Source organism: Paralichthys olivaceus, chromosome 6, assembly GCF_024713975.1.
Source record: "Paralichthys olivaceus isolate ysfri-2021 chromosome 6, ASM2471397v2, whole genome shotgun sequence".
NCBI classification, from domain to species: Eukaryota; Metazoa; Chordata; class Actinopteri; order Pleuronectiformes; family Paralichthyidae; genus Paralichthys; species Paralichthys olivaceus.
In genome coordinates, this window is record NC_091098.1 from 22089630 (window position 1) to 22116938 (window position 27309).

Here is a 27309-nt window from a genome sequence, read left to right on the forward strand (position 1 = left end):
CTTGGCCTGGCCCAGGATATCTGCTGACAACAGGGACAATGATAATCTTAGCTTAGAGGTGTCAAGGCCATGTTATCCTCGCATGATTAAAATGATTCACATCTTCTATTCTTACACAAGATGCAGCCATCACTGTTACTTCCTCTACTTTTTTTTTAGCTCCATAAAAGAAAAATGTTCAAAAGCAAGCCTGCTTACATACCCAAGAGGTTATTTACTGTCCCTACATTGTTCTGCAGTTTTTTTAGATGGATTTGCAACTCAGTATTTCCATAACCTTTCAGCATAACTTAAAACGAGATCTGGGACAAATCTAGATTCCTGCAGTTGCTCCAGTGCCTTGTTTGCAGCCTTGGGGAATTCTGGCCTTGACCAATCACAGGGCAGTTCAGAGAGAGGGCGCTCGTGTTGGCTGTTCTAAGCAGCTGCGTGTACACATCCCTTCAGTGAAAAGCCTGACCTGAATCAATGGCGGAAAATCCTACAAGAACGGTCACTAATCCAGAAGAAGCAACACCTGCCAAAACAACCTTAAAACAGAAAACCTGAATTGGTCCAAAAGAAAGTCCCACAATAAACGCAGTGAAACGTGCAGGGTTCCTCTGTGCTCGTATAAAGCCTGTGTATCTTCTCCTGTTTGTCTGGTGGGAGATTCTCAGGACAGGGAGCCTCCTTCCCAAAACCTTAGTATTGAAGGTCCTGAGGTGGAGACTCAACAATCAACTCTTTTTCTAACAGTCCCACCTACTGCAGCTTTAATATGAACTGAGCAAACTTCACTTCAATTTTTTTAGCATTTATTGCTTTCCATGAATACTATGATACAAGCTCAAGCATTCAACTTCCAGCCATTATCAGTTTGACGAAGGCAGTGGACACAAGTATTACAAGTCTACAAAATTGATTTACAGATATGTACTGTAGAAATCCTTGCTATCAAAAGGGAACAGCTGTACAACAGAGTTATGACAGAAAGTGTAAACGTACCGTGTGTTCTGGTGTTTGATGCGGAGATGGCTACACTTGAGCCAAACCTTGAAGCTATCTAACCAAACTGGTGACGACTGGCAATATGGTGTGTTAACTTTGGCTTCATGAAGGAACAAAGCCAAACTGTGATATTTTCAAAAGGTTAATGTTAACTAATGTAACGTACTTTTAAAAAGTCAATTATCTTATGGTATGTGCTTCATTTTTTGCTTTGCATTCTTAATGGCAGTTTCCTCGTTCACCTGGAGAGAGAGACATGTTGATTGAATACAACTCAAACTGTCAGACACACCCTCTTGGAAATACATGATGAATAATGAATAATGGAATTAGGGGAACACATTAGTTATCAAGATTAAATTAAAATGCTCAGATATATAAAAAAAAAAAAAAAAAAATCAGGAAAAAAAGATTAGAAAAACTTGTAATCAACAGTTAAAAAGCAGTCTCCATATTCTTTGAATCAATTCCTTCTAGTCTAATGACCGGGCGATGTTTAGCTCTGAGCAGGCAAAACTGAAGAGGACAAAAGATCCTTCAGTGAGGAATCTCCAGGTCACACCGCTCCTGGTCCTGAAGAATAAAGGTCCACAGTGCTACAGATATACCATTGGTGTGGTATCATACAGTGTAAAATAACAAGTCAGTTGGCAGACTGGGTTTCAGACTAGTCGTGCTGTTCCCCCGGCTCTATTGCAGTGTCTTTGCTGTATGAATTGTCAGCATCGCCCTCTGTTGACAAGTCAGGTGAACTACTAGCAGAAGAAGGGACCTCCTTGTTGCTGGCCGAGTCCTCTCCATCACAGACGCCGCTGCTACTCTCCGCATTGTCCTGTTCAAAGCTTGTGCTCTCCTCTGATGGAGCAGGCGGCTCAGGTTCGTCCACAGTGCTTTCATCCTCCTTAGTGTGAACATCTCCTGTCTCAGATGAGCTTCCTTCCCTTTCAGAGGATTCTGTCCTTGTGCTTACAGGCTCTGAAGAACAAAGTGGAAGAATTGCGCTGTTAGATTCTGAGAAAATGTTGATCTGTGGGTTTTAATAGTCATTTTAAGGATTTTTTTAATTTGAAGCAGAATGTATGAGTTGAAACATCAGTGTTAGGTGATGAGGGTAACATTTAATTCTGATAAAGCTGCTTATTATGCTGTGGTAGGAAAATATCACTGTAAGAGATAAGAAGCAATTAAAGAGATAAACTTAAATATCACAGTTGGTGTAAAGCTGGATTTACTGTTGACTAAAGGACGTTTTAAGAGTCCCACAGTTTTTGTCAGGTTTTAATTTATACACCACTTAAGTTCATGTTGTCATTAGTCTACACGTGATGATACTGAAGATACAATTAACCTTGAACTCCACTGAAAAGGAGACCACCATTGTTCTAATTACATTCAGATGTGCATACAAATTGGGACAATTTCAGTGAGCAGATGCTCTGTGGTGTAAAGCCTTTGTAACAATGAAAAGGAGAAGGCCTGGGAGGTGCTTTGCTCTTTAAAATCTTGATTCAGCTTCCTTTGCATTGTCTCATGCAAACTGCAGAAACTTGAAGTCCCCATGTGATGTCTCCATGTCTGCTGTAGCCCCAATATGAAGTTAAATGTTTTAATATGTAGCCTCTGTCATAACCTAAGAGCCAACGGCTTTGGTATGACCCCTTAATAGCACTTAGTGACCTCCTTCACTTCTGGTTGCACGTCATGAATACCCTTAAGCAGAAAGTCCAGAATAAGCCCCTTGATCTAAATTTATACAATTAACAGCGACAAGACCGCAAAGACACTCAAGTTCTTCAGTTCTTGGAGAGTGATAAAGAACACAACCTGCAGAAGACTTCGCCACAGGGCTTATCAGAATGAGAATAAACACTAGTTTGTTTCATGCAAACTAAAATCATAAGCCTGAGTCTGACTTGTTTTATTACATAAGTGTAAAACTGCTATAAAACTGTACAACAGTGTTGTGCGTGTATGCAGAGGGTTAGGTTAGCTTAGAGATTTGCCCAGGGAAAGAGCTAGGGTGACTGTTTGGCATCTGGGCAGCAGCAGCCCCCCCCCCCCCCCCCCGGTCTTTACACTTTTGTAAGGGTGCAACTAAACTACTAGATGTTAATGGATAGACAACTACCCATTAACACTCAGCACATATCCACAGTTTTGCTGCTGTTAAGTTTTAATACTTAAACCAAAGTGTGCATGAGTTCACACTTACTGTGATCACAAGTTGTGTCACAAGACGTTCCACTTTGGTTATCTTGACCACAGGACACTTCTAAAGATTCTGGCATCTCTGACAAGCTCTCCGACTCTTGACGACAAGAGGACTCTTTTTTTCCATCTTCTGTTTCCTCCTCTTCCTTTTCATCAAACTTGAGCCTCTTGACCTCTTGCCTGTCAGCATCAGAATCCTCCTCCTCCTCGAGGTGTTTGTTTTTTGTCCCACTGTTTGGTGTTATTTCAGCCTCTGATAGCGAGGGATCACTGCAGCAATGACAGAAATGCAAGAAATCGGTTCATCGACATTTGAACCAATGTGACGGAAACAGTGCCACGTCTGTTCTCGTTACTTTCAATTACCTCATGTGTTGCTCCTCCACCTCCTCTGTGGTTGGCTCTGGCTCTTTGCCCACTGGACAGTCAGGAAGCCCATTGGTGGAGAGCGAAGTTGACAATGACAACTTTGGTCTGTTGAGTGGTTTTGGTGTGGCTGGTCCATTTACATTTCGACTGCAAGAAAAGAAAAAGACAATTTTTCATAAACATCATAGGAGCTGATCGGCAACACTACTAAGAGTCAAATTAACAAGGAAGACTGATCTGTCGTCAATATGGTGTGATTGTCTGTTGGTTATCTGCTCTAAATTAAAATAATGATGTGAATGAGGCAAGTTTCAATTTGTGGAAGTCAATCCCTCACAAGTATGTTGCTCCTACCTGTCTGAATATAGAGTCGAGTTACCAGGAAACATTACTCCATTCATTCTGTTTACACTGGACGCACCGTTTTTCCTTCAAAGAAGCACAAAGGCACAAAAACAACAGCTCAGTTTAACTTTGTGTGACAACATAAGCAAGTTCAAGGTAGCTGTAAATGTGCATGAGTAGCAGGAATACTGTGTTCATCAGTGCACTTACTCTGACGTGGGATACACACAGCTGACAACCCTTACATTCTGAAATACATAAATAACAATTTATAATTAAGAATCATTTTTTATAGCCAGTGGAGATTTGTTAAATCAGTAATCACAAGTATATCTTATCTTGAGTGAAAACACATTGTATTAATGTCTGTGGACAAAGTAGTGTGGTGTCATACTGACCTTCTCCAAACCCCTGAGAAACTTGTCTGTTCCTGTGTAGTTTCTATTGGGGTCCATCAGCAGTTCACACAGACGCTGGATGGTGAATGGGATTCTAGAATATTTAGCAAGGAATAAATTTGAGATTAGACACACACAGCCATATCACAGCCAGGTACAACACTGCTTTGAGAAATTGCCAAAGCAGGATGCATTAGAGCAAAGAGAGGGAAAAAACTGTCTGACGCATACCACTTGGTGCTATCTGGCATTGACATGCGTCTTGTGTGGTCTGATCACAAGGGGACAGCTCTAAGAAAAGGTGTGAATACACCCAAGACACTCTGGGTGGCATTGAGATCCAGTTCCCCAGGCAACATTTAGTCCTCGGCCACACTGAAGGAACGCCTACTCAAGTGGCATCCTCTGTTTAAGTCCATTTACGTATCAATTCATAGTTACCCATACTATTCAGCTGGTTGTCATATCATGTTAGCTGGCCTTGTCCACAAGGTCTGAAAATATTGACAAGTCCATAGACATATTTTACAAGTGTGTCAAACATCTTAGACAATTTGGTTTGACTGGAATACACCAAGAACAATCTACAGAAAACTAGTAGAACTAGTAGATTTTACTGCATTTAAAAATTACATTTTAAGTAGCTGTAGAAAAAAACAACTATCCCGGTCAATGATGAATAAATTACACCACAGAAAATTTCAGATGTGATTTTAATTCCATGATATATGAATTTGTTTTTTGTATATGTTTCATTCACTCCTAAATATCTCCTTGTGGCCATGTCTTAATTCAGTTGATAACAATACTAATAAGGACATGGAGAGGCGTTGCATTTGTGTAATTGAACTTCCTTATCACGTAATTTAATACATGAACTTGTGTATTTTGTTAGTAAAAGTGAGTTGTTATTATTAGATTTACTCACCCATTGTAACCATCCACTATTTTCAAGATCCTCGTCTTCATCTCTTCAAAGGGAACATACTCGACATTGGGATTATGTGAGGCTCTCTGTTCTGGTGTTGAAGCCTGGAAATCATCCATGACTTTCTCCAACTTAAACATGAAGTACTGTTTTAACTGTGACCACAGGATCCTGGAAGGTGTTGGAAAAGCAAGTAGATATGTCAGCCACACAAAAGAATAAAAAGTCTTGGAACACATTTTTGACAAGTAGATTTCAGTCAGACTCAGTCTGTCATCACTCACAGTGGCTGTCCTGTCTTGGCGACATGACACAGGAACTGCTCTAGTACAGGACAGGTCTCTTTCTTCGCTTTCTTCTCAAAATCTGCAATTACAAATACCCACGTGAAAAAAATGAAAAATCTGGTACACATAGTACACGAATCTGACATGAACCTAAACACACATGATCAACCCGTTATAGTATGAAAATACCTTTAGTACACTAGTATTTTTTTCTGTATTTACAACCGTATACATCAATAACTCTAAACTAATCAATCAGCATGATCAAGACATAGTTGAGTGGCAAAATAACTGATGTAGGAATTTAACAATTATTATAGATAGATACTTTTTTTGTAATTGTAGACAGAAGTAGTGGCAGTTATTACTTTAGGCCTGATACTATGAAACTCACAAAAAAAATCAGGCTATCAAAAAGCCTCCTGCAGGACAAGTGACAGAAAAACAATCCTGCTTTCAGTTTATAGATGAACAGTAAAACATCTCCTGACAGTCAGCTATTGACAGTGACCCTGAAGAAATGATCTTAATAGAACAGGAAATAGTCCATGTAACTGAGCATAGCAGAGAACAAAGAGATCTAAACTTATTTATTATTTGCGTTAATTTATTGACACTGACATTGCATTTCGCTCCGTGCTTTCCAGCTGAACATAACAATTCCTATTGATATAATGTATCAATGAACATGACCTGGATCCGTGTATGGGTTAGTGAACAGGTCTTAGGGCCTCAGCGTTCAGGGGGTCTCAGGACCAAAGCCTCTGTAAGAAGTGACTGGCAACACTTCTTGTTTTTAAAGTGCTCAGTTAAAAGAATACAGACATGGAATGATTTAAAAAATACACATCATTTGTTAATTCATGTTTTTTTTAACCAAAAGTCACCATTGGCCATTTGGAGCCGATGAGCAAGAATTATAACTTTTTATTATGAATTATGACAAGAATCATGCAGGAAACTCAAATTAGGTTGAAGACCGTATTAGACTTTATGAGGGAACTGAAGTCACTCCTCAATAACAATACTTCAAGCTAACGTTGCTACAACATAAGACCATTCAGGACTGTGAAATTTGAATTCAATAAAAGTGATTATCTTTGAAAACCCATTGTGGGAGACATGCAGACACTCTGTCAAACACCAATCTCAGTCTACAACATGGAAAGTTACAGTGAAAGTTAGCAAGTTAGCATGTTTACGGTGTCGTTACCCAGCAACCTGTTTACATAACCGCGTCAGTGGGAGAAAGAGGATAAACTCGTTTTTAATTTAAAATAACAATATGACCAAGTTACTTCTTGTGTAAGGTGTTATCGCTGTGCTAGCCAACATTAGGCCAGGCAGAATGACACCAGTGTGCCTCTTCTAAACGCCACTCGATGATGCTAAGCTAAGCTACGTAGTTAGCAAAAGACATTACAGAGGTTTTCACACCAAAACAAACGTGAAACACATTCGCTGACTACGAATCGCTCGCGCGGATACGCGTTAGCATCACCTTGAAACGCTTCCAGCAACGCGTCGAGGTCCATTTCTGTGTCCAGTCCCTGGCAGGAAGTACTGGCTAGCTAGCAGTAGCACCAGGTAGCTAGCTAGCTAACGAGCAGAGCTAGCGGCCGCTGCGCACGCGCACCGTTACGTATGCACACTTGCGGAAGTTGCGTTTATTCAGAAATCAACACACACACAAAAAAAAAACACCTCGTAACCAGCAGGACGGAAGTGTTGGACGTTCTCACGCTGCACAACAAGTGGTTTAGTCAAAGTGAGTGTGGAGGTCGGAGGGTCGCAGGCTGTCAGCGGGCTGCGTCGCTTTTCTCCCCCCCCCCCCCCGTTGTTGTGACGGCGCAAACCGGCGGAGCGACCAATGAGTCAGCAGCTGATCTAGGTTCACTTTACCTAACCAGCCCACTGAGAGGAAACGGTGGGACGCATCTCCATCAAGAGGTCCGCTTCGTTTTATTTCTGCAGAGCGGTTCTGGTTCCTCCAGAGGCGACGCAAACAATGGCAGTTCCCGTAGCTGCGTTACCGCTGAGCGCCTCGTCCAGCCCGGGTCTGCTGGAGCACAACATCCACATCAGCGACATGGATCTCGGGAGGATTCCAGGCGACAGTGACATCGACAACCTGCCTTTACACTCGCCGTGGACCTTCTGGCTCGACAGGTAACAACACTGCTCTCTCTTCCTCCATCTTCCAGTCAAGGGGGATGCACCTTTTTCTAATGGGAACAAAGAAAGCAGAGGATCAGGGCCCGAGGGTAAAGAAGCAGCTGTAACCCAGATCACTGGTGTTTAATGGTGTTTTAACAGAGACGCAGCTATTGTCTGTTGTAATAACACACATATAAAATGATAGAAGTGCCTGTTGTTGTATTTGATGCAGCTTTTCAGCCTGCTTGTTTTTTCCGTGACCTACATACCCAAGTCCTTCACTTAGCAGTCTCTTAAAATAAACACAAGCACGTAATTTTGACCAACTGGCTCCAACATAATAACACAACTGGATTTCACACAAGGTCGTTTAGAGTGTATCTATCTGCCTTCACTTGTATTACAGCAGCACAGGCTGTACAGTTATAAAAACCTGTTGATCCACTGCTCATGTGCCTGTTCTCAAAGATCATTATTTTAAAACCCGGCATTATTAGAAACACAGCTCCCAATTTAGCATTCCCAGCTTTGCACAAGATTGACACAGCAGAATGCAACAGACAGTTAGCATGAGCGTCATCAACCAGACGCTGCTGCGATCAAATGGGGTCAGAGTTGTTTACTGTTTACTGGCTTATTTGTCATCTGATCCCCCCCCCCCCAAAACCTGCCTGCTCATGGGCCTCTGACCTGAAAAGTGTCTGGTCAGTTTGTGAGATCTTCACAAGCTTTAGATTCAAATAATCATTAGACTCTGATTAAATGTCTGTGTTAGTCAAAGTCAACTTTATTAACATTTCTGCCATATGTACACTCGGACATAGACGGGACTGAAGTGCTGTTTCTTATAAGCAGACAGAACATTTAAGAATGCAAGTACTCAAAACAAAGTTAGCATAACATTAGTGCACACATAGTATGCAGTCATACGGCACACAGTGGACAGGATGACAATAGGTCAAACCAGAATAGTGCAAAATGGATTGAGAGTGTCTTTGTTTTCAGATCTCTACCAGGAACAACAGCTGCTGAGTGTGAATCAAACTTGAAGAAAATCTACACCGTGGAGAGTGTCCAGGTGAGATTCTTTTTAAAACACGGCTGCAGCTGGAGCGTGGTGTCACACGTTACTACTTTTCAGTAGAAAATTTCTTTATTCATGCACAAATCAAGATGTTGAGATGTTTATCTTCACACAGCTGAGTTGTTTGTTTTCCTCCCAAGTGCACTGAGGCCAAACCAACATGGTGTCGGAAGCCTTAAATAAAACAGTCTTATCAGGAGACACTGAATGCTTTGTGTTTCACTGATGACTTGACAATAAACCCAGTGTGGAGGATCTAGTGGACGCACTGATAGCACCCCTATATAGTGTGCATACAGGTCCTTCACATGTACAATATATTCAGCCTGATTCTTTTTAAGCTTGTTTTACCTCTTTTGTCTTGGTGGTTTTGTCCAATCCTCTGCCAACATGATTAGTGAATCAGCCATTGAACATGTTGGGTCAGGATTAATAAACAAGGTTACTTCTTGTGGTTAGCAATGAGGAAAGTACTCTGTGGCTTGATATGTGAAACTGCACTCCCGGTGCCAGTAAATGACTCAATATATTGCTCTGTTTCCCTGTTCACCTTCACTCTGGAGTAGAACTTCTGGAGAGTTTACAACAACATACCCGGTGTCTCCAGCTTACCACTGAGATGTAGCTATCATCTGATGAGAGGAGAAAGGAAACCACTCTGGTGAGTTTGGCTTAATGATTAATGAATGTAAATTGCATGTTCAGGCATAAAATACCTGATATTACTTGCTGGTTTGCACACAGGGAAGAAGAAAGCAATGCTAAAGGTGGTGTTTGGAAAATGAAAGTACCCAAAGAGAGCACTGTAAGTGATGTATAATATTCATTATTTGCTATTTGTGTATCAGTTCTTGCTGCTGTAATGGCTCTCTTTTGTCTTCATATTTTTAGTCTTCTGTATGGAAGGAGTTGCTGCTGGCTACCATTGGAGAACAGTTCAGTGATTATTGTCCCTCAGGTAAATTTTTTCACCGCTCAGGTTTTAGCAAATAAATCATTGCTGTTATTGTTCTGTATAATATCTGAACAATACTCTAGTTCTGAGATTCATAAAAGTCATACTCTATTGCTGTTCTTGCAGATGATGAAGTAGTCGGTGTCAGCGTCAGTGTGAGAGACAGAGAAGACATCGTTCAGGTCTGGAATGGAAACGCTTCCTGTGCTACTGATTCAAACATCTTAGGAAGGATCTACGAGCTTCTTCCACAAATACCTTTCAAAGCAGTGTTTTACAAACGTGAGTATTTTTCTTTGAACGTTAACAATTATGTCTCAGGTTTATGTAAATGGATTGATAATAACACTACATAATATGACATCATTGTTCTTGTTTTCTTATATTTCAGCACATGAGCAACACCACGCTTTTGAAGGAGGTCGATCAAGACATTAGCACATTTTCTACACCCGAACCCTCCAGACACACAATATTTTTCCTTGCTTACGAACGTGTTGCGGACTGTGATACATCGGCAAATTTTGATGCTGTTGAGTTCATAGTTGCTTAATGTATCATCTTAATTACCTCAAATGGAGCCCATGTATTATGAAGCTCAGCCGATGCAGTTTCACATCTTCTGAGCACTACTGTCATTCATACTGATTTCCCAAATAACTTTTATTTTAGCTAAAAGCAAAAACAATTTTAGTTTCATTTTATCAATAGTAGTTTTTATATGTTTTTATACTGCATAGTTTTGCAAAAAACCTTTAATGAAAACAGCAGATCATTGTTTAGATGTATTAACAACAATATCATCGACCTGCAGAGCTGGAGCGCCCCTTGTCCCTGCCCCCACCCACCGTTTTAGACCTTTTTTACTTTATACTTATTGTCTGTGTTTTTAAAGGAAACACAAACTTTAAGAGCATTTGTTTGACCTTTATTTGGGCAGACAGCCAAGGAAATCTGAGTGACGGATTTCGAGTGCTGCTTAAAGCCGTTCACGATTATGCCACCAGTGTCTCATAGAGTGGTAAAATTCAGTTTCAGCCTAGATGATGTTAATATGAATTCTCAGTTTCCTTTTCTTAGTGGGTCTGGAGCTTGTGCCTGTGTAAGTCTAAAACGGTAGCTGGCATGGCTCACACACGTGTTGGTCTAAAACAGTGGGGGACAGAGCCTCTCTGGCTGAGTATGTGTCTGAGTCTGTACTAAAGTATATTTTGAGCAGTTTTTTGAGCACAGATAAAGCCTGGCCTCCAATATAAATACTTTTTTTTATCTATAAGTAGAGAACTAGTTCCACAAAGCAAAGCTTTACCTTAACAATACATTACAAGGCTTTTCTAGTCAGCTCTCTTCTCTGTTTTGTATGTCACAGCCAAAACACTGTTGCCTATACAAGAGAACATAAATATTTAGTTTGCTGTAATGCTAATATGTGAACAGAAAATTGCACATTCTTTTTTAATTGTTTTCTTCGTTAGGTAATGAGTGAGTTATTAGTAGAATATGTTTTTGTCACGTTAAAATGACCTCAGTACACAAACTATCATGAGTAGATGCTGAGAAATATATGCAATCATTTCTATTCTGTAGATCAAACTTGCAGTGTTGTGGATGTCCCAAATAAAGCACTTTGTTTCTTACTGTAACTGTATATGACATCAGAGAGTCCCTCCAAGATTATATGGAGCTGTGGCACCTGAGACCAAATACGCTTTGGCTTTGTGTCACCTTTTTCTGATGACGTGTAAAACAGTTTTTTGTTATGAGTTATGATTTGTTTGCTTTTAGTACTAATTAATATTTTTGTATTCATATGACCTGTGTTAAAACCCTACATTCGGAAAGCAGATAAAAACTAATTATCTCATGACTCAGAGAGATCTGTCACATGGGGCACAAAAATAAACCTGTTGCTCTTTTGTGGGTATTTTAATGAGTTTGTACAATTTGTTGAGGTCATGCAATCAGTGCAGCAGGGTCAAATCTGTGTGAAACATGTCATCAGATGGTTTTCCACTGCTGCTCCAAAACAATTTCAGTGTCCCTCAAATCCATAGCTTGTTTTCTGTGTTCTTACATGTAATGGGTTGTATATGTGTTAATGAAATTTAGGAAGTTAAAGCATTGTACAACTCACCAAAGGCGCCTTTCCTGTGTGTTTAGGTATTAAGTGTATGACTGATGGGGTGAGAATGTCGATTATAGGCTGCAAAGAACAGAGCATAATTTCTTTAGTGGTTGTAAAAAAAAATACTGAGACATTTTAGAGTAATCTCTACAGAGATATGGAGTATGCATTGAAATGCTGCTATGATTCATCAATAAATCAAATATTTAATTATTTAAAATGCTGGTGTCTCTGCTAAAGTCAATTCACAGAGTTAGTTTTCGCACCACTGACTTTGCCAAGCTTTCTTTTGTCGTCTCTGTATTTTCCTTTTTTCATGTAATGATTTTTTAAACAAATGCAGTACATAAATACACACAAGAGAAGAAACCACACTGTCCCCCTGCACATATACAGACCTTGTAACCGATTGTTGATCTTAGACTGTGCCTTGTGTTTACCAGCAGTTCAGAATGTTAATGTCACCTGTGTTCATGTTGGCATGTTGGACTTTTATCATGTGTCTCTGTTAAATTGTACATGTGTTTGAAAAATAAAGTCACTGAAAGCTCTACATGTTGTTGTTGTGAATAGTTGCGTAACGAGGATATCAATACTGGGGGAAAAAGCATGTTTGATTTGGACTGTCGGACCATGTTTTTCTAGAAACTATGGCCAGGTCAGATGGTGTTCATGGGGTTGTTCATTATTTCCACTTATTGTAATTATCAAGGCATTGCATGACCGTGATAATAACATTGTCCATACTGAGCCTTTGAAAAGCTTTGATTTCACATAGAATCAAGTCAGAAGGAAACCAATGCTTCATGACAACCAGCAAGAAAATACCTCCCTCGTGTGGCTGCCTACAAGTATTAACACTAAAAATAAGAATATAACCTTCCTCCAATACAAGGATTGTATCTGTCAACAATGAACTATAATTACTGATCATATGTAGGAAAGAAGCAAGGTTATTTTTTTGTCTCTTATCTTATTTTTTTGTTTTGTTTTGCATATGTTGACCTTAGTTGCTTATTATTAAAATGTATTTACACAGTAAACAAGCCTATTTTGTTCCCCACTAAAGAGAAGAGCATATGCACCCCAAGATATACGTGATAACTCCTCTTCTGCAGGCTGGACAGTTCACACTACACAATGTCACTGATACTGTCAATCTCAAATATTTATTTTTTATATCATTACAAAAAAAAGTAAAAAAAAAAAGTATTTCCACTTTATGCTGCTTCATACTTCTACTCTGATATATTTCAGAGAGAATTATTGTATCTCAATCCACTGCATTTATTTGGCAGCTTTAGTTCCTTTAAAATGCAGATTTTAAACAATAGATAATATAAAGGAAAAACTGTTAAAACACACTGTTAAAGATTTTAAAAGTGGTTTTGAACATTTTCGCTTCAGAAGAAGAAACTTTGTCATTTCAAATGTCTGAGTTGTTAAAAGCTTTTTCCTCTGAAGTTCTCAAATGCTTCAATGATCCATCTCACCACAAATCAAAGAGAGAAACCAGCTCTCACAATATATCTAATGTCCCTGTACATAAAACTGTTCTTCGTGTATTTTACCGTAGCTTCACTTGCTGCTTCAGTATAGGTGATCTAATAATGCCATGGAGCTTAATAAAACAATTCTATAATCGGTCTATAAAGTACTTTTATTTTAAAAATGTATCTACATTTTACTCGCCTGTACTCTGAGATTGAATGTGCTCTTGAAAATGTTTATCATGTGACATGTTGCGCACAAAGGGTAAACAAGAAGCAGATTGTCTACTCTGGAGTTGGTAGAATAGTAAATACTACAAACAAACAACATCAATGGTGAAGGAGCAGTTTTCACACATGACCATCAGAGAATGTGCACATGATTAAGTTGAATGCCTAAGCTATAGATATAGAGTGTACAGAGTGGATGAACTGCCTTTATATGCTCTGGGGTCTGTATGGTCAGTGATACAGAGAGACATGACACCTCTATTGCACAACTTGACACTGGACTGTGAAGCCTCACTGTGGCTGTGCACTACAAGCTCTAACTTTATGTGCAATGTCAATGTAAGCATATTATTATTATTATCTTAAAATGTGTATAAAAGTTAATAACATGACTTTCTACTCTTCCTCAAATACTAATACTAATATATATCAACAGTTCACTATAACAGAGGAGCCAATCATTTCTTTTGCCAAAGGGATAGTTCACCCCAAAATGAAAATGCACTCATTATTTACTCACCACTATGCCAATGGAGGGGTGGGTGAAGTGTTTGAGTCCACAAAACACTTTTGGAGTCTCAGGGGTAAACAGCACTGCAGCCAAATCCAGTACGATTGGGGTAAATGGTGTCCAATTCTTCAAACATAAAACAACAACAGAAAATCAATTGTATTGGATTTGGCTGCACCGCTGTTTACCCCTGAAACTCAAACACTTCACCCACCCCTCCGCTGGCATGGTGGTGATAGACAATGAGTGAATTTTCATTTCGGGGTGAACTATCCCTGATATTTGATAGGATTCACTGAGGAGAAACATATGTAATATCAGGGAATATAAAAACAACATTCAGGATTTTATGTTTTATATAAATATCAATATAAACAATGGCCTTGAGTTAATATCTTGACGTACAGGAGAAGCCGAGCAGACGATTGACGGATGAATCATAACTAACCATAAAAAACAAAACTGATCTATTAAACAACACAAACATTTTATTTTATTTTATTTTTTTAACTTAAAAACCAAAAGAAGCGAAAATCTCTCGATGATCTCAAACAGTCCCGCGTGTCGCCATGACGTCACCACTGTTTACTTTCACCTAAGCCACGCCCTCTGTTAGCAACTTGTGGCTAGCTCGGCTACAGGGAAGCAGCAGCAGCAGCAGCAGCTCCGAGGTTCCGCTCCTTCAGACGCCGACACGAGTCCAACACTGTCCGTCCGCTCCTAACTCCGGTGAGTGAACTCCAGGTCAGCGCTCTGCTTCACTGGACGATGGCGAACCGCGGCGCTGGATCCCATTTGTGTTATTTCAGCCTGTTTTTTTAATTTGTCGTTTTCTCTCCCGAGCTAGCGCAGGGACGGGGCTGCTAGCTTTTGTTGTGCTGTTGACGTTGACGCTCCCGCATCGCTCGTCGAAAACTGATTTTCAGTCTCTTCGGCGTCGGTTTCATTGAAAGATGGTGAAGCTGTGTCATGCGTGTGTGTGTGTGTGCGTGACATGTTGAACTCCTGAACATGCGGTGCACACGTCAAGCTAAAGGCTGGACGCGGACTGCGGTGGTTTTTTTAGCGGATGTCGGGTCCATTCATATCGCGTTGGGGGCGAACTCGACGTTTCTGCGGCGAGCGAAGCTAACGTTACCTCCACGTTAACGGGGATTCACGATACATTTACGACGTTTCCCCGGCGGGAGACGTGTGTGTGTGTGTGCAGGAGATATTTGAGGCTAAGCTGCTTCACAAACAACACGGAGCCAGATCCTCAGACATTATCCGAGTTTAACACGTGATCCAACTCTCGACAGTATGAACCCTGCACGAGATGATTTTATTTTTTGAATCGTCTCACTGACGCTGAAACAGTAAATCTGAAGACAGCCCCTGAAACTTGGGTCGAATAATTGCTTTGTAATTCACGACAAACTAAGTGTGTAGGGAACCAGATCGAGACAAGGAGAAAGTTACGTGATTAAAAATGTAAAATCAAAGCTAAAAGCACTATTTATTGTGATATGTGTCTACTTTTTAAAATCAAAAATAGATCCTGTAAAACACCGAAGCAAAAACTATACATACTGAGCATAGACACAAATCTCTTTGTTTATAGTTTTCAATATTCTGCTATATATATCACATAATAAACTAATTACACTCTATAACACTCTTTTATAGCTGCCTTTATACTATTTGTATTGAATTATTTGCTTTGTTGATTAATGTCACGTGAAAGAGCTGCAGATTATGCTGCTCCTTTCTTTTGAGATTTGAGATTTTGTGTTTGCATTTAAATTGTTTTGTTCGGTCGGTGAACTAAACATACCCTGTTAAAAATATTCACATATATATAGTACAATACATGTATATAGTTTATTGTGGTTACCTGTTTTTTTTTTTATTAAGTTCACAGTGCATGGTATCACTTCTCTTTCGAATGTATTTCCGTGATTTGAGACTTTTGGCCTTCACTAGACTACTTCGGAGATATTGACTTGTAGTGCAAGTGTAACATCACGCATTAGAAGATAAAGACTGCGTTTAATGGGGGGGGGTGGCAGTTGTTTGCTCTTTCGGAAAGGTCTCCTCGCAGTGTTTCCCTCATTTCCTCCCCATTCTTTATGGAGTGGTGGCCCCCGCTGCTAGAGAGTTGCCCCTGTTGTGAGAATACTTAAAAAAACAGTTTTAAAAAAATCATCATGAGCATATTATTTAGCCCATTCCTTAGACAGGTGCACTGCAACACGACTGTTCAATTATCATAATCCCACAGTAGATAATATCTGATTTCACTCGCAGTGGAACCGAGGTGGGATGATCCCCGTGTTCAGCCTGGCTCTTACAAACCAAATCACCCCCGGCATCTTCAAAAATGCCTACAGGAAACACTGCCCTTTGTCTTCACATCTAATCCCCATCCTGAAAGCAAAAGTAAACAGTGGAAAACCTCACCAACAACCGCCTGTTTTGATTAGATAGGTTGTAGTTTCAGAAAAAACAGGAGCTCAGTTTTAACAGTAGAAGTTCTAACTTGTGTTTGAATGACCTCGCTGCAGCTGCAGACATTAAACGGCACTCAGTTGTTTCTTGTCACTTTCAAACACATAAATGACTGAATGTTATGTCATCTGTATTTGGTTTGTTGCTTGGTTCGGACTTTATCAGTGTATACAGTAAAGCGTGATCTTATCATCATGTCAGATGCAGCCTAAATGTTGACGCGATTGATCGATCAACAGATTGATTTCAGTTTGTAAATCTGACAGTAAGGTAATCCTGAAAGTAATGATATTATCACTGAGTCTACGTGGTCAGTTTTATCTCAGGCTTTGTCCGTTGGTTTCCATCTGTGCACATTATTTGTTTGCCCACTTTGTTTACCTTTATTTATGCTGCTTAGCTTTCAGACTCAAACACTCTCAACCTGTATATATAATAGTCTACTTGTGCATTGTACTACCTGCCACAGCCGTTTATTGCACCACCTGGTTAATGGTAAATTGTTCCAGAAGGAAGATATGTTTGCACATAAACACAGACCCAGGGCCCCTGTGTTTACAGTAGCCATGGCAGCACTCAGTTATTCAACAAATAGACCTGTGCTTGTTCCTCTCCCACTTGTAGAAGAGAATGTTTGTCTTGGTGGGTTGGGTGATAACCGTGTAGTTCTTAACTTTTAGTGCTACGTTCTGTTCCATACAGCACAGTTACTTTCACATAGTGAATGACTGCATTGTCAGTGCATTACAGCGACTATAGAATTCTGTTAAGTTTTCCTCGGGGCATGGTACTTGTAATTACTTGTTAAGTGATAGTTTTGTCAGTGAGTAAGCAGTATTGTGTTTGTGTTCTTCCTGTATTTCCTCATATTGTTCTGCTCTCTCCAGCTGTTTTCATTTACGCACATTTCCTTTCTCTCAGGTCAGTGAAGTCCAGATGCATGAGTCTGGGTCAGAACCAACAAGCCACACAATTCCAGCAAGTCAAACAGAGAACGAGAGTCCTACTGAGAATGAGAGTCGACTGAGCAGCAGCCTGTCTCCTCCTCCAGAGGCTCCAAGGGTCAGTCTTCCCAGCTGCAGCTTTCTCACTCACTAGCATTGGTTTTAAACTTTTTTATTCACAAAAGAATTAGTGCATGTGATGCTGAGTCTTTGCATATTCCACAAAAAAATATCACCGTGGCGTGTAATGTGTAATTCAACATGAAATTAATTGGCAACTCTTTTGATGGTTGATCAAGTTTTTTGGGTCATTCTCCAAACAAGATGCCCAACATTTCCTGTTTGTAGCATTCAAATTGTGCTGATTTCCTATTTACAGTTGAACTGTTGGTCCCAAAGAGTCTTTGGCAGAATTAATCGTGTGCTCGCAAAATTATAGTGGCAGCTTTTAGTTTTTTCCTGGGACACACGTTAAGCCATCCGACACTTCTCAGTTGTGAGGATTTGCTGGTTTTCACTGTTTTCTGCTTTTCATTGGTTGTTGTTGGACAAAAGAAGCAATTATACAGTGTCACTTTGGTTTGATCTATCAGGTTTAGTGGCTCAATCACAGATTATACTTTTTTCGTGGCAGCCTTGAAATGATTCTGTTCAGAAAAGCCATTTTTACCACTGTGCAGTTTCTTCTGTACCACACCATGCTGCTTCACAGGGGCATGTGTAAATATTTGTTCACAATGCTACGTAGTGTATGTGTTGCCCCTAACACATCTGCTCTTACTGCACTTTACTGTGAATCATAATTAGATATGCTACATTTGATTTTATCCACAGCTGGTCTGGTCTCCTAACACCATATATTTTCTTGTCAGTCTTCTCAAACATAAAACGTAGAAGGTGATACTGAACCGAGGGCAGACAGCTTACCGATGTTTGAGAAGTTAAGCTATTTGTTTTTATACGTGTCAAGGTATTGCTGAACCTCTCAGTTTGTCTGTCTCGGTTTCTCTGAAGCTCAGTGTTTTCTATTTATGCTGGAGGGGACCACAGGAGTGGGGGGAGGTTATACTGAGGTTTGGAGGGGGAGACGGAGCACCGGCTCCTGCTGGGCCGAGCGATCTGCGTTTTATTCTTAAGTTTGTTTACACTCTCGTCATGTGGGTTAGAGGGGCACGGTTAGAATGCAAGGCAGCACATCATTGCTGAGAAGCCATATATATTTATGTTTTAGGAAGACTTGTGAATGTAGAGTGTCAGGTTTGTCCAAGTCAAACAGTTTATTTGTGAGATTATAGTCACAGAATATTTTGATCAGGATTTAACATTTGCTTTGACAAAATATCTGTTGTTGCCAAATGTAATATCTTTAGATCTTATCTTATTAAATCTAACAAGTATAACTGCTTCTGCAAATTGTTCCTGCTTTTGGCTCGGGCCACACCCATCAGCCCACATTAGCAAGTATTAAATCTCATAAGAAGGAACATATTGTGTTTGTTTTTCAGCCAGTTTTCAGTGTTTCTATTTGCTGTCAGTCATCTCAGAGTTCACAAGACCAGTCTTGCGGGAACAGATCAGTGTTTACACTCAGTTGCTCGCTGGTATGACTTTCAACAAAAACAACAACAGAAGATGTTTGGACTTGCTGGCTGCCATGGCAACGGGGATTAGGCAAAGGCTGTTGTTGTGTTGATGGTGTCCACAGAAAAATAGAGGGGCCAACTGGCTCTGTCTGTGGGATAGACCTATTTTCAATGCTTTGGTGGCCACCTCTGCAGCATTGAATTTCACAAGAAAGGACAAACCAGGAGGCAGTCGTCTGTTATTGTTAGCCCAGAGCCTGTGTGAAATTCACTGTCAGTTTGTTTACCCGTTTCAAAACAAGCCCCAGCCTCGGAGAGAAATGTTTGTTTGTGGATCAGGCCTTAATTAAAATACGAATCTCAAGTTCTGTTTTCGTAAACAGGCCCTGTATGCTTTTTATTCATTATTTATATCTCTGTGCAATTTTGATTACTCTGTTTATGTTTACAGTAAACATCCCTTGAGCTGTGAGGCTTGACAGTGAGGGGGGAGGGTGTGGTAATTGCTGCATTCCGAGCAGAGGATGTTGTTGTTGTTTTTGTGGCACTGGTTGTTGTTTTGGTGGAGCTCTAATTCCCCTAAGCCACCCAGAGTTGTTGTTGTTTATGTTTATTTCATTTTTAGCAGAAAAATTGCAAATTGCAATTTTTTCTAAACTGACCAGTGAAGTAGAACAGATAAATAAGCAGAACTCTGTGTTACTATCAATTTTATTCTGAACTGGGGCAAGAGAGATAGGAGTAGAGCTACAATAATTTGTTGATTAATCAATTAGTTCAACTGTATTGACAGAGGAAGAATTATATAAGTCATTCATAGACATACAAACACATTTGAAGACTATTTTACTATTTTCTGATATTTTATACACAAATCAAATCAGGAAAGTTTAAATCACGTGTTGAAAATAACCGCAAATGTATGTTTGTAGTTTTTAGTTATCTTTCATCTGCTGTTTTATATAAATACAGTGAATTAAACACCCATGTAAACCACCTTCGTACCCCACCTATTACCATATTGTGATATTTATGACGCTGAGTTTCTCTCCTCTCTATCAGAGCATATGGGCGAAAACTACAGTTCAGTGTGAGAACAGACTCTGTAGTGAGAGTCATTATTTAAAGAAAACCCCGTTAGAAAATGTGTTAAACTTACAGATATGACCGAGGAATCCGTTGATATGTGGCTGTTTTCCGTAATCCCCCCGCCATGATTGAAGAGACATGGTCTCTTGTTTACATGTAAATACACTGATTGTTTTTATGGAGATGGGATAGATTGGATGTAAGTGGCACGCACACACATGGCCACATCCATTTTGTAAATTTTTTGTCACGGGGGTTGTTTGTCATCCACAGTGTTGTCCTCCTCTTCTGTGGTATGGATGTGAATTCACTGTTCTATTCTGATATGCTTTTTCTTTGGATGATGCAGGTTCCAGTGTCATTGTCTGTGATGACCCCACCAGCAGAGGCACCACAGCAGCTTCAGCAGACCCCACAGCAACAGATCCTCAGTCCTCAGCAGCTCCAAGCTCTGCTCCAGCAGCAGAAAGCACTCATGTTACACCAGGTAATGTGTGTTTTATAAAAGCTTTGTGTGCATGTTTGCTCCCACTGGTTTTATTGTCAATAAACTTAAATATTCACCAACATTTCTGCAGCAACAAATTCAAGAGGTCTTCAAGAATCAGCAAGAGCAGCTAAATATGCAGTTGCTACAACAGAAGAATGCTGGGATTGTTAGCCAAGAGGTAACATTAATTCATTACAGCATTATTTTTATCACTTCATGAATATTTGATTATTATATCAGTATTTATTATGCAGCCATGATAATCAACTCCTACTGAGTCTTTCTCAGTTCAGTAGCACTACAGGTTAATGGATGGAATTCTTTAGACAATAACTGTAATTATTCTCATCGGGGTTAGGGTTAGTATCTTGTCCTGTCCTCGCCTGCTTTGAGTTTATTCTTCTAAGATGCTTCACATGTTTAGATCTGACACGTAACTGCACCTGTGGTCTCACATACTTTAGTGCACACTCAAGTCCCAGCTATTGTCGTAACTCACACCTCAACTTGTGTGCATGTACTTTTGTCACCTCATCTGTCTTGACTGTTGACACACTTTGAAATTCTCTATCCACTTTCAGACTTAACTTGTACTTGCTATTGTTCACTTAACTGAAATCCAGGTCACACGAGTCAGAAAGTAGCTAAATGCACACGGCAGCAGTGTGAAATGTGCTCAGTGTGGTTTTTGTCCATTTAGATGAAAACTGAATTTCTTTGAGCAGTTTGAACACAAGCAAAGTACAGAAAGATTTTATTACAATGGTCGACAGAGAATATTCAACATAAAATGAGTGAAACAGTGAGCTTGTTTTATCTAAATAGCAACGTAAGCTCATTGATTGAACCTGACAAAGGCACATTTTCAAACCTACAACACATGTCCAGTGTGATGTTTAATGGTTCAATACAGGTTCTGTTATCTCATCCAGCTATGCTTGGTATGGAAAACAGAAATGGAAATCCACTGACTGACGTTCTGTCGTTTGTTCTGTCACAGCTGACAGCTCAGCAGATCGCCATCCAGCAGCAGCTCCTTCAGATGCAGCAGCAACATCTCCTCAACCTGCAGAGGCAAGGCCTGCTGTCTGTCCTTCCCACCAGCCCCAGCACAGCTCCAGGTATTCTGTCCTAAAGTTGTCACTGCATTTTCTTTTACTTTCAGGTTCAATGGTTGTAGTTCGCTAGTGTCTTGTTTGTCTTTGGGTCACTTAAAGCAAACACTGCAAATGTGTACGTGCCATTTCAGGCTCTGAGAATGGTAGCATCCTGTCTACTAGTGGAGACACCAGAGAGTCCTCCGGTCATCAATCTACCCCCAATGGTCATCACAGTCTCCTGAAGAGGAAAGAAAGGTGCTTTAACATATACATAGAAAATGTTTCTGTCAATTTACCTTTATTTCATTTAAAAACTCATAAAGTCTAAAGAAACGTATCAGTTTCATCATGTTTCCTGAGTCTGGGATGGATCATTAATGTTGTCTTTGTTGCAGTGGGACAATGGATGAAAACACACAAACTAGCCATCCTCTGTATGGAAATGGAATGTGCAAATGGCCTGGCTGTGAGACTGTGTTTGGAGACTTTCAGGCTTTTCTCAAGTGAGTAGTCAAAGTTAACTTATTCACTTCTATCTGGACGTGCATTGAGACTATGAAGTATCTAATTATGGAAAAAATGCAAATTCGGAGGGACAAATTAAAGGAAAACCCTAAAAAGGAGAATCACCCTATTAAAAACCATTGGGAGATTTTGGACTGATGTGTCAGACAGTGCTCTGTGCAAGTTGTCCTGGCAGCTGGTGGTGGTTTAACACCCTGCTGTGACACTGCCTGTTGGTTTTCCTTTAATTTGTCACCTCTCAGTATGTTCTGTATTTTTCTCATAGGGTTTAATTATCACATCTTAAATTGGAGCTAAAAGAAATTGTGAAAATCTACTGATATGTACTTCTTACTTTTTAAATATTAAAATTATATTAATTTATTCTTCCAGCATGTTTGCTCTCTACCACACCTGTTGCCTGCACAGTAGTTTCCCTAAAGTATGTCATGATGTAAATTTGTTTCTGCAGACATTTGAACGGTGAACATATACTGGACGACAAGAGTACAGCTCAGTGTCGTGTGCAGATGCAAGTGGTTCAGCAGCTGGAATTGCAGGTATAAATTCAGTCTATTTCTCTTCAAGCTAATCCTTTAATATTTCTTTTTTATCTCAAACAAAAGGGACAGTTAACAGCAATTCACATTTATAAATATACGTATCCAGTCCTTTTCTTAAAACTACTGAAAAGTAAGTTTTCTAAAAACTCCAGGGAATGTCTGAATGTTTGCAAAATGTGTTTTCACACCAGCCCTGGAAACAGAAGTGATGTCTTCAGATAATTACACTTCTCTGGATGCCAGAAACAAACTCATTCCCACACTGAATGTCGTTTCATCATTTAACACAAGCCGTGAATTCTCTGACTCTCAACTTCTATTTCGGTCCTCTCATCTCACACAGCTGAAGAAGGACAAAGAGCGACTGCAAGCTATGATGGCTCATCTCAAGTCCTCTGAACCCAAACCCGCAGTGCAGCCTGTAAGTACCTGCCATGACTGTTTACTTCAATTAAAATAAATATTGTTTTGCTGGCACTTAAAGTGACGTTTTCCTGACTCGGCTACTTTGTGTTTTCAGGGGAATCTGGTGTCTAATGTGTCCTTCTCCCAGGCAACATTGCCCAAAGGCCTTCCTCCTATGAGCCTGTCTCAGAGTGCCACGGCACCGTCCACACCCCTGACGCCACTCTCTGAATCCCCTTCAGTCCTCACTCCCAATAGCATGTTCACTGGGACCCCTGTACGGAGGCGGTACAGCCGCTCAGTGAGCCAAGGTAACGGTGAGATCACGACAAACAACTTTCAAAAATACATTTGTATTGCTGGTTTGAACTGAAACATGATTCTGGTAAGATGCACATACATGTTATTTCACATGTACGCTCATTTCATCTCTTAGAGTGATTTAAATCCTATCATATATCAGTTTCTTTCATAATTGGAAATGGTTCTTCTATGTTTCCAGTCTGTTCTGTCTGTGGATATGTATAAATAATGCTTGTTAATGTTTTTCCACAGATATAATTGATAACAAGGAGTTCTACTTGAGCACAGAAGTTAGACCACCATTCACATATGCCTCTCTAATAAGACAGGTAACGTTTACCGTCCTTACTCAACACAGCCACAGAAATATTAAAACGCTGATGGAAACATGAATTCACAGGCAGATGTGCTCTTCATCTCTTTCAGGCGATATACGAGTCACCCCGGAATCAGCTGACATTAAATGAAATCTACAACTGGTTCACGAGAAACTTTGCATATTTCCGGCGCAATGCAGCTACTTGGAAGGTACGAACCTGTGAAATGTCCTTGGACATCAAAATGTGACACAGGAAAAGTGTTTTGTTGTGTTAAGATGTAACTAGGTTGATGCTAATTTAGTACTTCAGATGTGCACTGCTCCGGATCTAATTCTTTTCTTTCATCATCTTCTAGAACGCCGTCAGACACAATCTCAGCCTCCATAAATGCTTTGTACGTTTGGAGAACGTGAAGGGAGCCGTGTGGACGGTAGATGAAATTGAGTTCCACAGAAGACGGCCCCAGAAGACTGCTGGTAGTGGGTACGTGGACGTGTTCTCAGATAGAAAGTCTCTTCCCCGGCAGTATTTCACCTCGCAGGGACACACGTTGTGGATTCTTGGAAGAATTCGGTCGAACCAATGTGTGAAACATGATTTTGTGTGAAACAAAATAGAGCCACCTCTTGTTTGTTTGCCATTTGCTCAAACCTACAAGTCGCACTAAGACTTTGGAACAACCGTGACCTCTCCCCTTGATACACCGCTATCAGGCGATCATTGAAAATATCATGTGAGGATTTTGTTTTGTCATGCTTTGTAACTATGACTCAAAACACTGACTCGTGTGGATTTCAAACAAACAGACCTGCGATCACTGCTTCACAGTGTACAAGGCTGTTTGAGGGCTGCAGTAGACTGTGCACTGAAAGCCAGTAAACTGTATAAAGATGGATGATCACGGTTCCACCAATACACATAGTCGACCAACCATTTCAGTCTCAACCATCAATCGTGATGTTACTAGTTTTAAAAAAAATCAATTAACTAATTAACACCATTATTGGAAAAATGTCGTGAACGCACATCAGTGTGATGAGAACTGCTGAAATGACAGAAACCACCTCTGAGGAAACGGATTTGACTTTTTAGTTTGGCTAACATGGAGGAGGTGTGGTGCTGTCTATCTTTGTTTCCAGTCTACGAACCCGCCCTGAAGTATGACGTGGCTGTAATCTCAGGTGTCAACACATAGACCTAACTTGTTATAATGTATTTGTGTCCTCACAGATCCATGCTGAAGAACTCTCAGAGCCGTCAGAGCTCAGCTCATCAGGTAAGAGAACATCTGTTGTTCTCAAGTTTGTTTATACGTCAGTGTCATTTAAATGTTTATAATAAGAGGCTGTTGCAGTGAAAGGTGGCTGCAGCTACATATGAAAACTGAGGACGTTTGTTTTTTCAGAGCGGTGGTCTGGACAGCTCTCACTACAGTTCAGCCTCCATAGGCAGCATCCCGCTGCACTCCCTGCCTCATGTTCTCCAAGAGCAGATGAACGGAGCCCTTGCGAATGGATCAGGATATCACAGTGACAGCAGTGCCACACAGTCCCCTCCGCAAGCTTTGTGAGTTTCACCTCCAGCCCTCTGTTCCCTGAGCTCTGCAGTGACCTGGTATTAGCGTCCACCCTGAGTGATCACACCACAAGTGGTCGGTTAACATATGTTAACGCCACAACAACGTGACCACCTCATAATGTCTGATACTTCGCTTAAATTTGTAAAATCATTCACAGCGCAGCTGGACAAGAATTCATTCAACCCCTTCTGACTCTCTCTGCATACAGAGCAGGAGACACACGCAGGACAAATTTAAATCCGGTGTCAGGTGTGAACAGATGCTGTTCACTCAGATCTCACAGGACGGATGTTAACACCAGGCCTTTGACTCAGTTACGGTTTAATATGCAATGATGTGATTAAAAATCCTGATTGTGTGTGTTTTCTTTTAATCTGCATGGTTATGGAACCAGCATTAAAGAGGAGCAGGAGGATGAGGAGATATGTGAAAATTACCCCTACGAATCTCCGGAGAGCACGGACGAGCACGGCCACAGCCCCGAGATGAACCAGGAAGAAGACAACAGCAGCCTAAGGAGGCACAATCTCCATCTGGATCGCATGCCTTCCCTCTGACCGCGAGGTCCGAGTTCTCCGCTGCAAGTTCTCACTCACCGCCTGTGTGACTTTGTATTCCAAAAAAAAAAAAAAAACTGCTTCATCTACATAACCAAACCACTCTGTTCTTTGGGATTTTCTTCAATATCTGCCTTTCTTATTTTCGTTCACGATCTAGTTCTTAAATCTTTCTGTACAGTAGAGTGATATCACAGAAATTGTCTTTTCATGATTTTTCTTATTTTATATATATATATATACCTGTACACAAAAGGACCATGAAGAGCAAAGAAGCCAAAGCAAAGGGAACATCGATGATTAGCACTTCACAATAAAAGAAATCTCCCCTCCTTGTAGCTACTTTATGCTGAGTAGGGGACCACACTACCTGATTTTATTTTAGTAGTCACAATATTTAAAATGTAGAGGAAGTAAAGAAAATGTTCACTGCCAACGTGATCTGATATATTTGTATTTAAAGTATAATCAATTGATCAAAAGAATACGTAACTTCTCTATGCTTGTTTTTTTTTTTAACCCCTCCCACAAACATTGTTCAAATTTGCTCTACTGGAGCTTGTAAGAGTAGATACTATAGATTTACCATTATTGTAAACCGATGCATCTCTATGAATAATAAATTCCTCATGATAAATGTGAACACTCTGTGTCCTCTATCTACATTCATGGTCGTCTTCAGTAATGAAGTTATGGTCTGGTGATGTTTTGTTTTTTACCTGATAACAGCCCCACTTCTCTCCGTCAACGGTAATGACTTCTTAATGGAAGGTAATGGAACAAAGCAAATGTTCCGGGTGGCGAACTTTCCACTGTGGTATGTCTATTTTAACATCCTATAAATTCACCTCTGTACTATCAGCGGATGTGGTTTGAACAATGATCATTGTGAAAACCTCTGATTGAAGATAATACATTACTCCAGGATAATTTTCTCATTGTCCCACAGAACCCAGGTGTTTGATAAGTGGCTCTAGTTCGGCCCTCCGTCGATAAAATGCCATAATTGAGTGGATCTTCTGGGCATCGCAGATTTGTAGTTGTGCTTCGTGACTGGCAAGTATTGATCGACGTGGAGTGTGCTCACAATGCGGGCGTGTGCATGATGATGGGACGTACTTGAGCTCAACCTCAGAGGGATTACAGTGTTGCAGAGGCTTCGGTTTACGCTGTTGGATTGTTAACCAGCACAGACGGGTAATCTTCACAGCAAATTCATCTGCAGGATTATTATTATTAATGTTTTTAACCAGTTTAGTTTTTCTTGCATGATTCCTTTATATTTAACTCAAAAACAAGAG

General features: G+C 40.3%; 3 protein-coding genes across 8 annotated transcripts; 2 read left to right on the plus strand and 1 right to left on the minus strand.

Moving 5' to 3' along the window:
• Nucleotides 1-780: 780 nt before the first annotated feature.
• LOC109635236 (serine/threonine-protein phosphatase 4 regulatory subunit 2-like) lies at nucleotides 781-7565 on the minus strand. 2 transcript variants are annotated; one of them, XM_020096289.2, is made up of 9 exons: nucleotides 7431-7565; nucleotides 5526-5607; nucleotides 5242-5412; nucleotides 4314-4407; nucleotides 4126-4163; nucleotides 3925-3999; nucleotides 3568-3717; nucleotides 3203-3471; nucleotides 781-1965 (listed from the first exon to the last, which is right to left on the minus strand). In XM_020096289.2, exons 3-9 carry the CDS (start codon nucleotides 5379-5381, stop codon nucleotides 1658-1660), a joined length of 1074 nt encoding a protein of 357 aa, XP_019951848.2. In that variant the 5' UTR covers nucleotides 5382-5412; nucleotides 5526-5607; nucleotides 7431-7565; the 3' UTR covers nucleotides 781-1657. The 2 variants fall into 2 exon arrangements, with proteins under 2 accessions (XP_019951848.2, XP_019951846.2); XM_020096287.2 differs by lacking the exon at nucleotides 7431-7565 and adding an exon at nucleotides 7030-7170.
• Nucleotides 7377-12400, plus strand: LOC109635237 (eukaryotic translation initiation factor 4E type 3-like). Its single transcript, XM_020096290.2, has 7 exons — nucleotides 7377-7697; nucleotides 8691-8763; nucleotides 9336-9430; nucleotides 9514-9574; nucleotides 9661-9727; nucleotides 9851-10006; nucleotides 10116-12400. Exons 1-7 carry the CDS (start codon nucleotides 7537-7539, stop codon nucleotides 10160-10162), a joined length of 660 nt encoding a protein of 219 aa, XP_019951849.1. The 5' UTR covers nucleotides 7377-7536; the 3' UTR covers nucleotides 10163-12400.
• A 2277-nt stretch (nucleotides 12401-14677) lies between these two features.
• LOC109634980 (forkhead box protein P1-B-like) lies at nucleotides 14678-26651 on the plus strand. 5 transcript variants are annotated; one of them, XM_020095841.2, is made up of 16 exons: nucleotides 14678-14810; nucleotides 17493-17633; nucleotides 20537-20674; nucleotides 20766-20855; nucleotides 21678-21798; nucleotides 21927-22032; nucleotides 22173-22280; nucleotides 22754-22841; nucleotides 23188-23265; nucleotides 23365-23566; nucleotides 23805-23881; nucleotides 23979-24080; nucleotides 24228-24355; nucleotides 25103-25148; nucleotides 25278-25438; nucleotides 25846-26651. In XM_020095841.2, exons 2-16 carry the CDS (start codon nucleotides 17508-17510, stop codon nucleotides 26006-26008), a joined length of 1734 nt encoding a protein of 577 aa, XP_019951400.1. In that variant the 5' UTR covers nucleotides 14678-14810; nucleotides 17493-17507; the 3' UTR covers nucleotides 26009-26651. The 5 variants fall into 5 exon arrangements, with proteins under 5 accessions (XP_019951400.1, XP_019951402.1, XP_069383594.1 ...); XM_020095843.2 differs by having other exon boundaries at nucleotides 23365-23560; XM_069527493.1 differs by having other exon boundaries at nucleotides 14711-14825; nucleotides 23365-23560.
• Nucleotides 26652-27309: the final 658 nt, after the last annotated feature.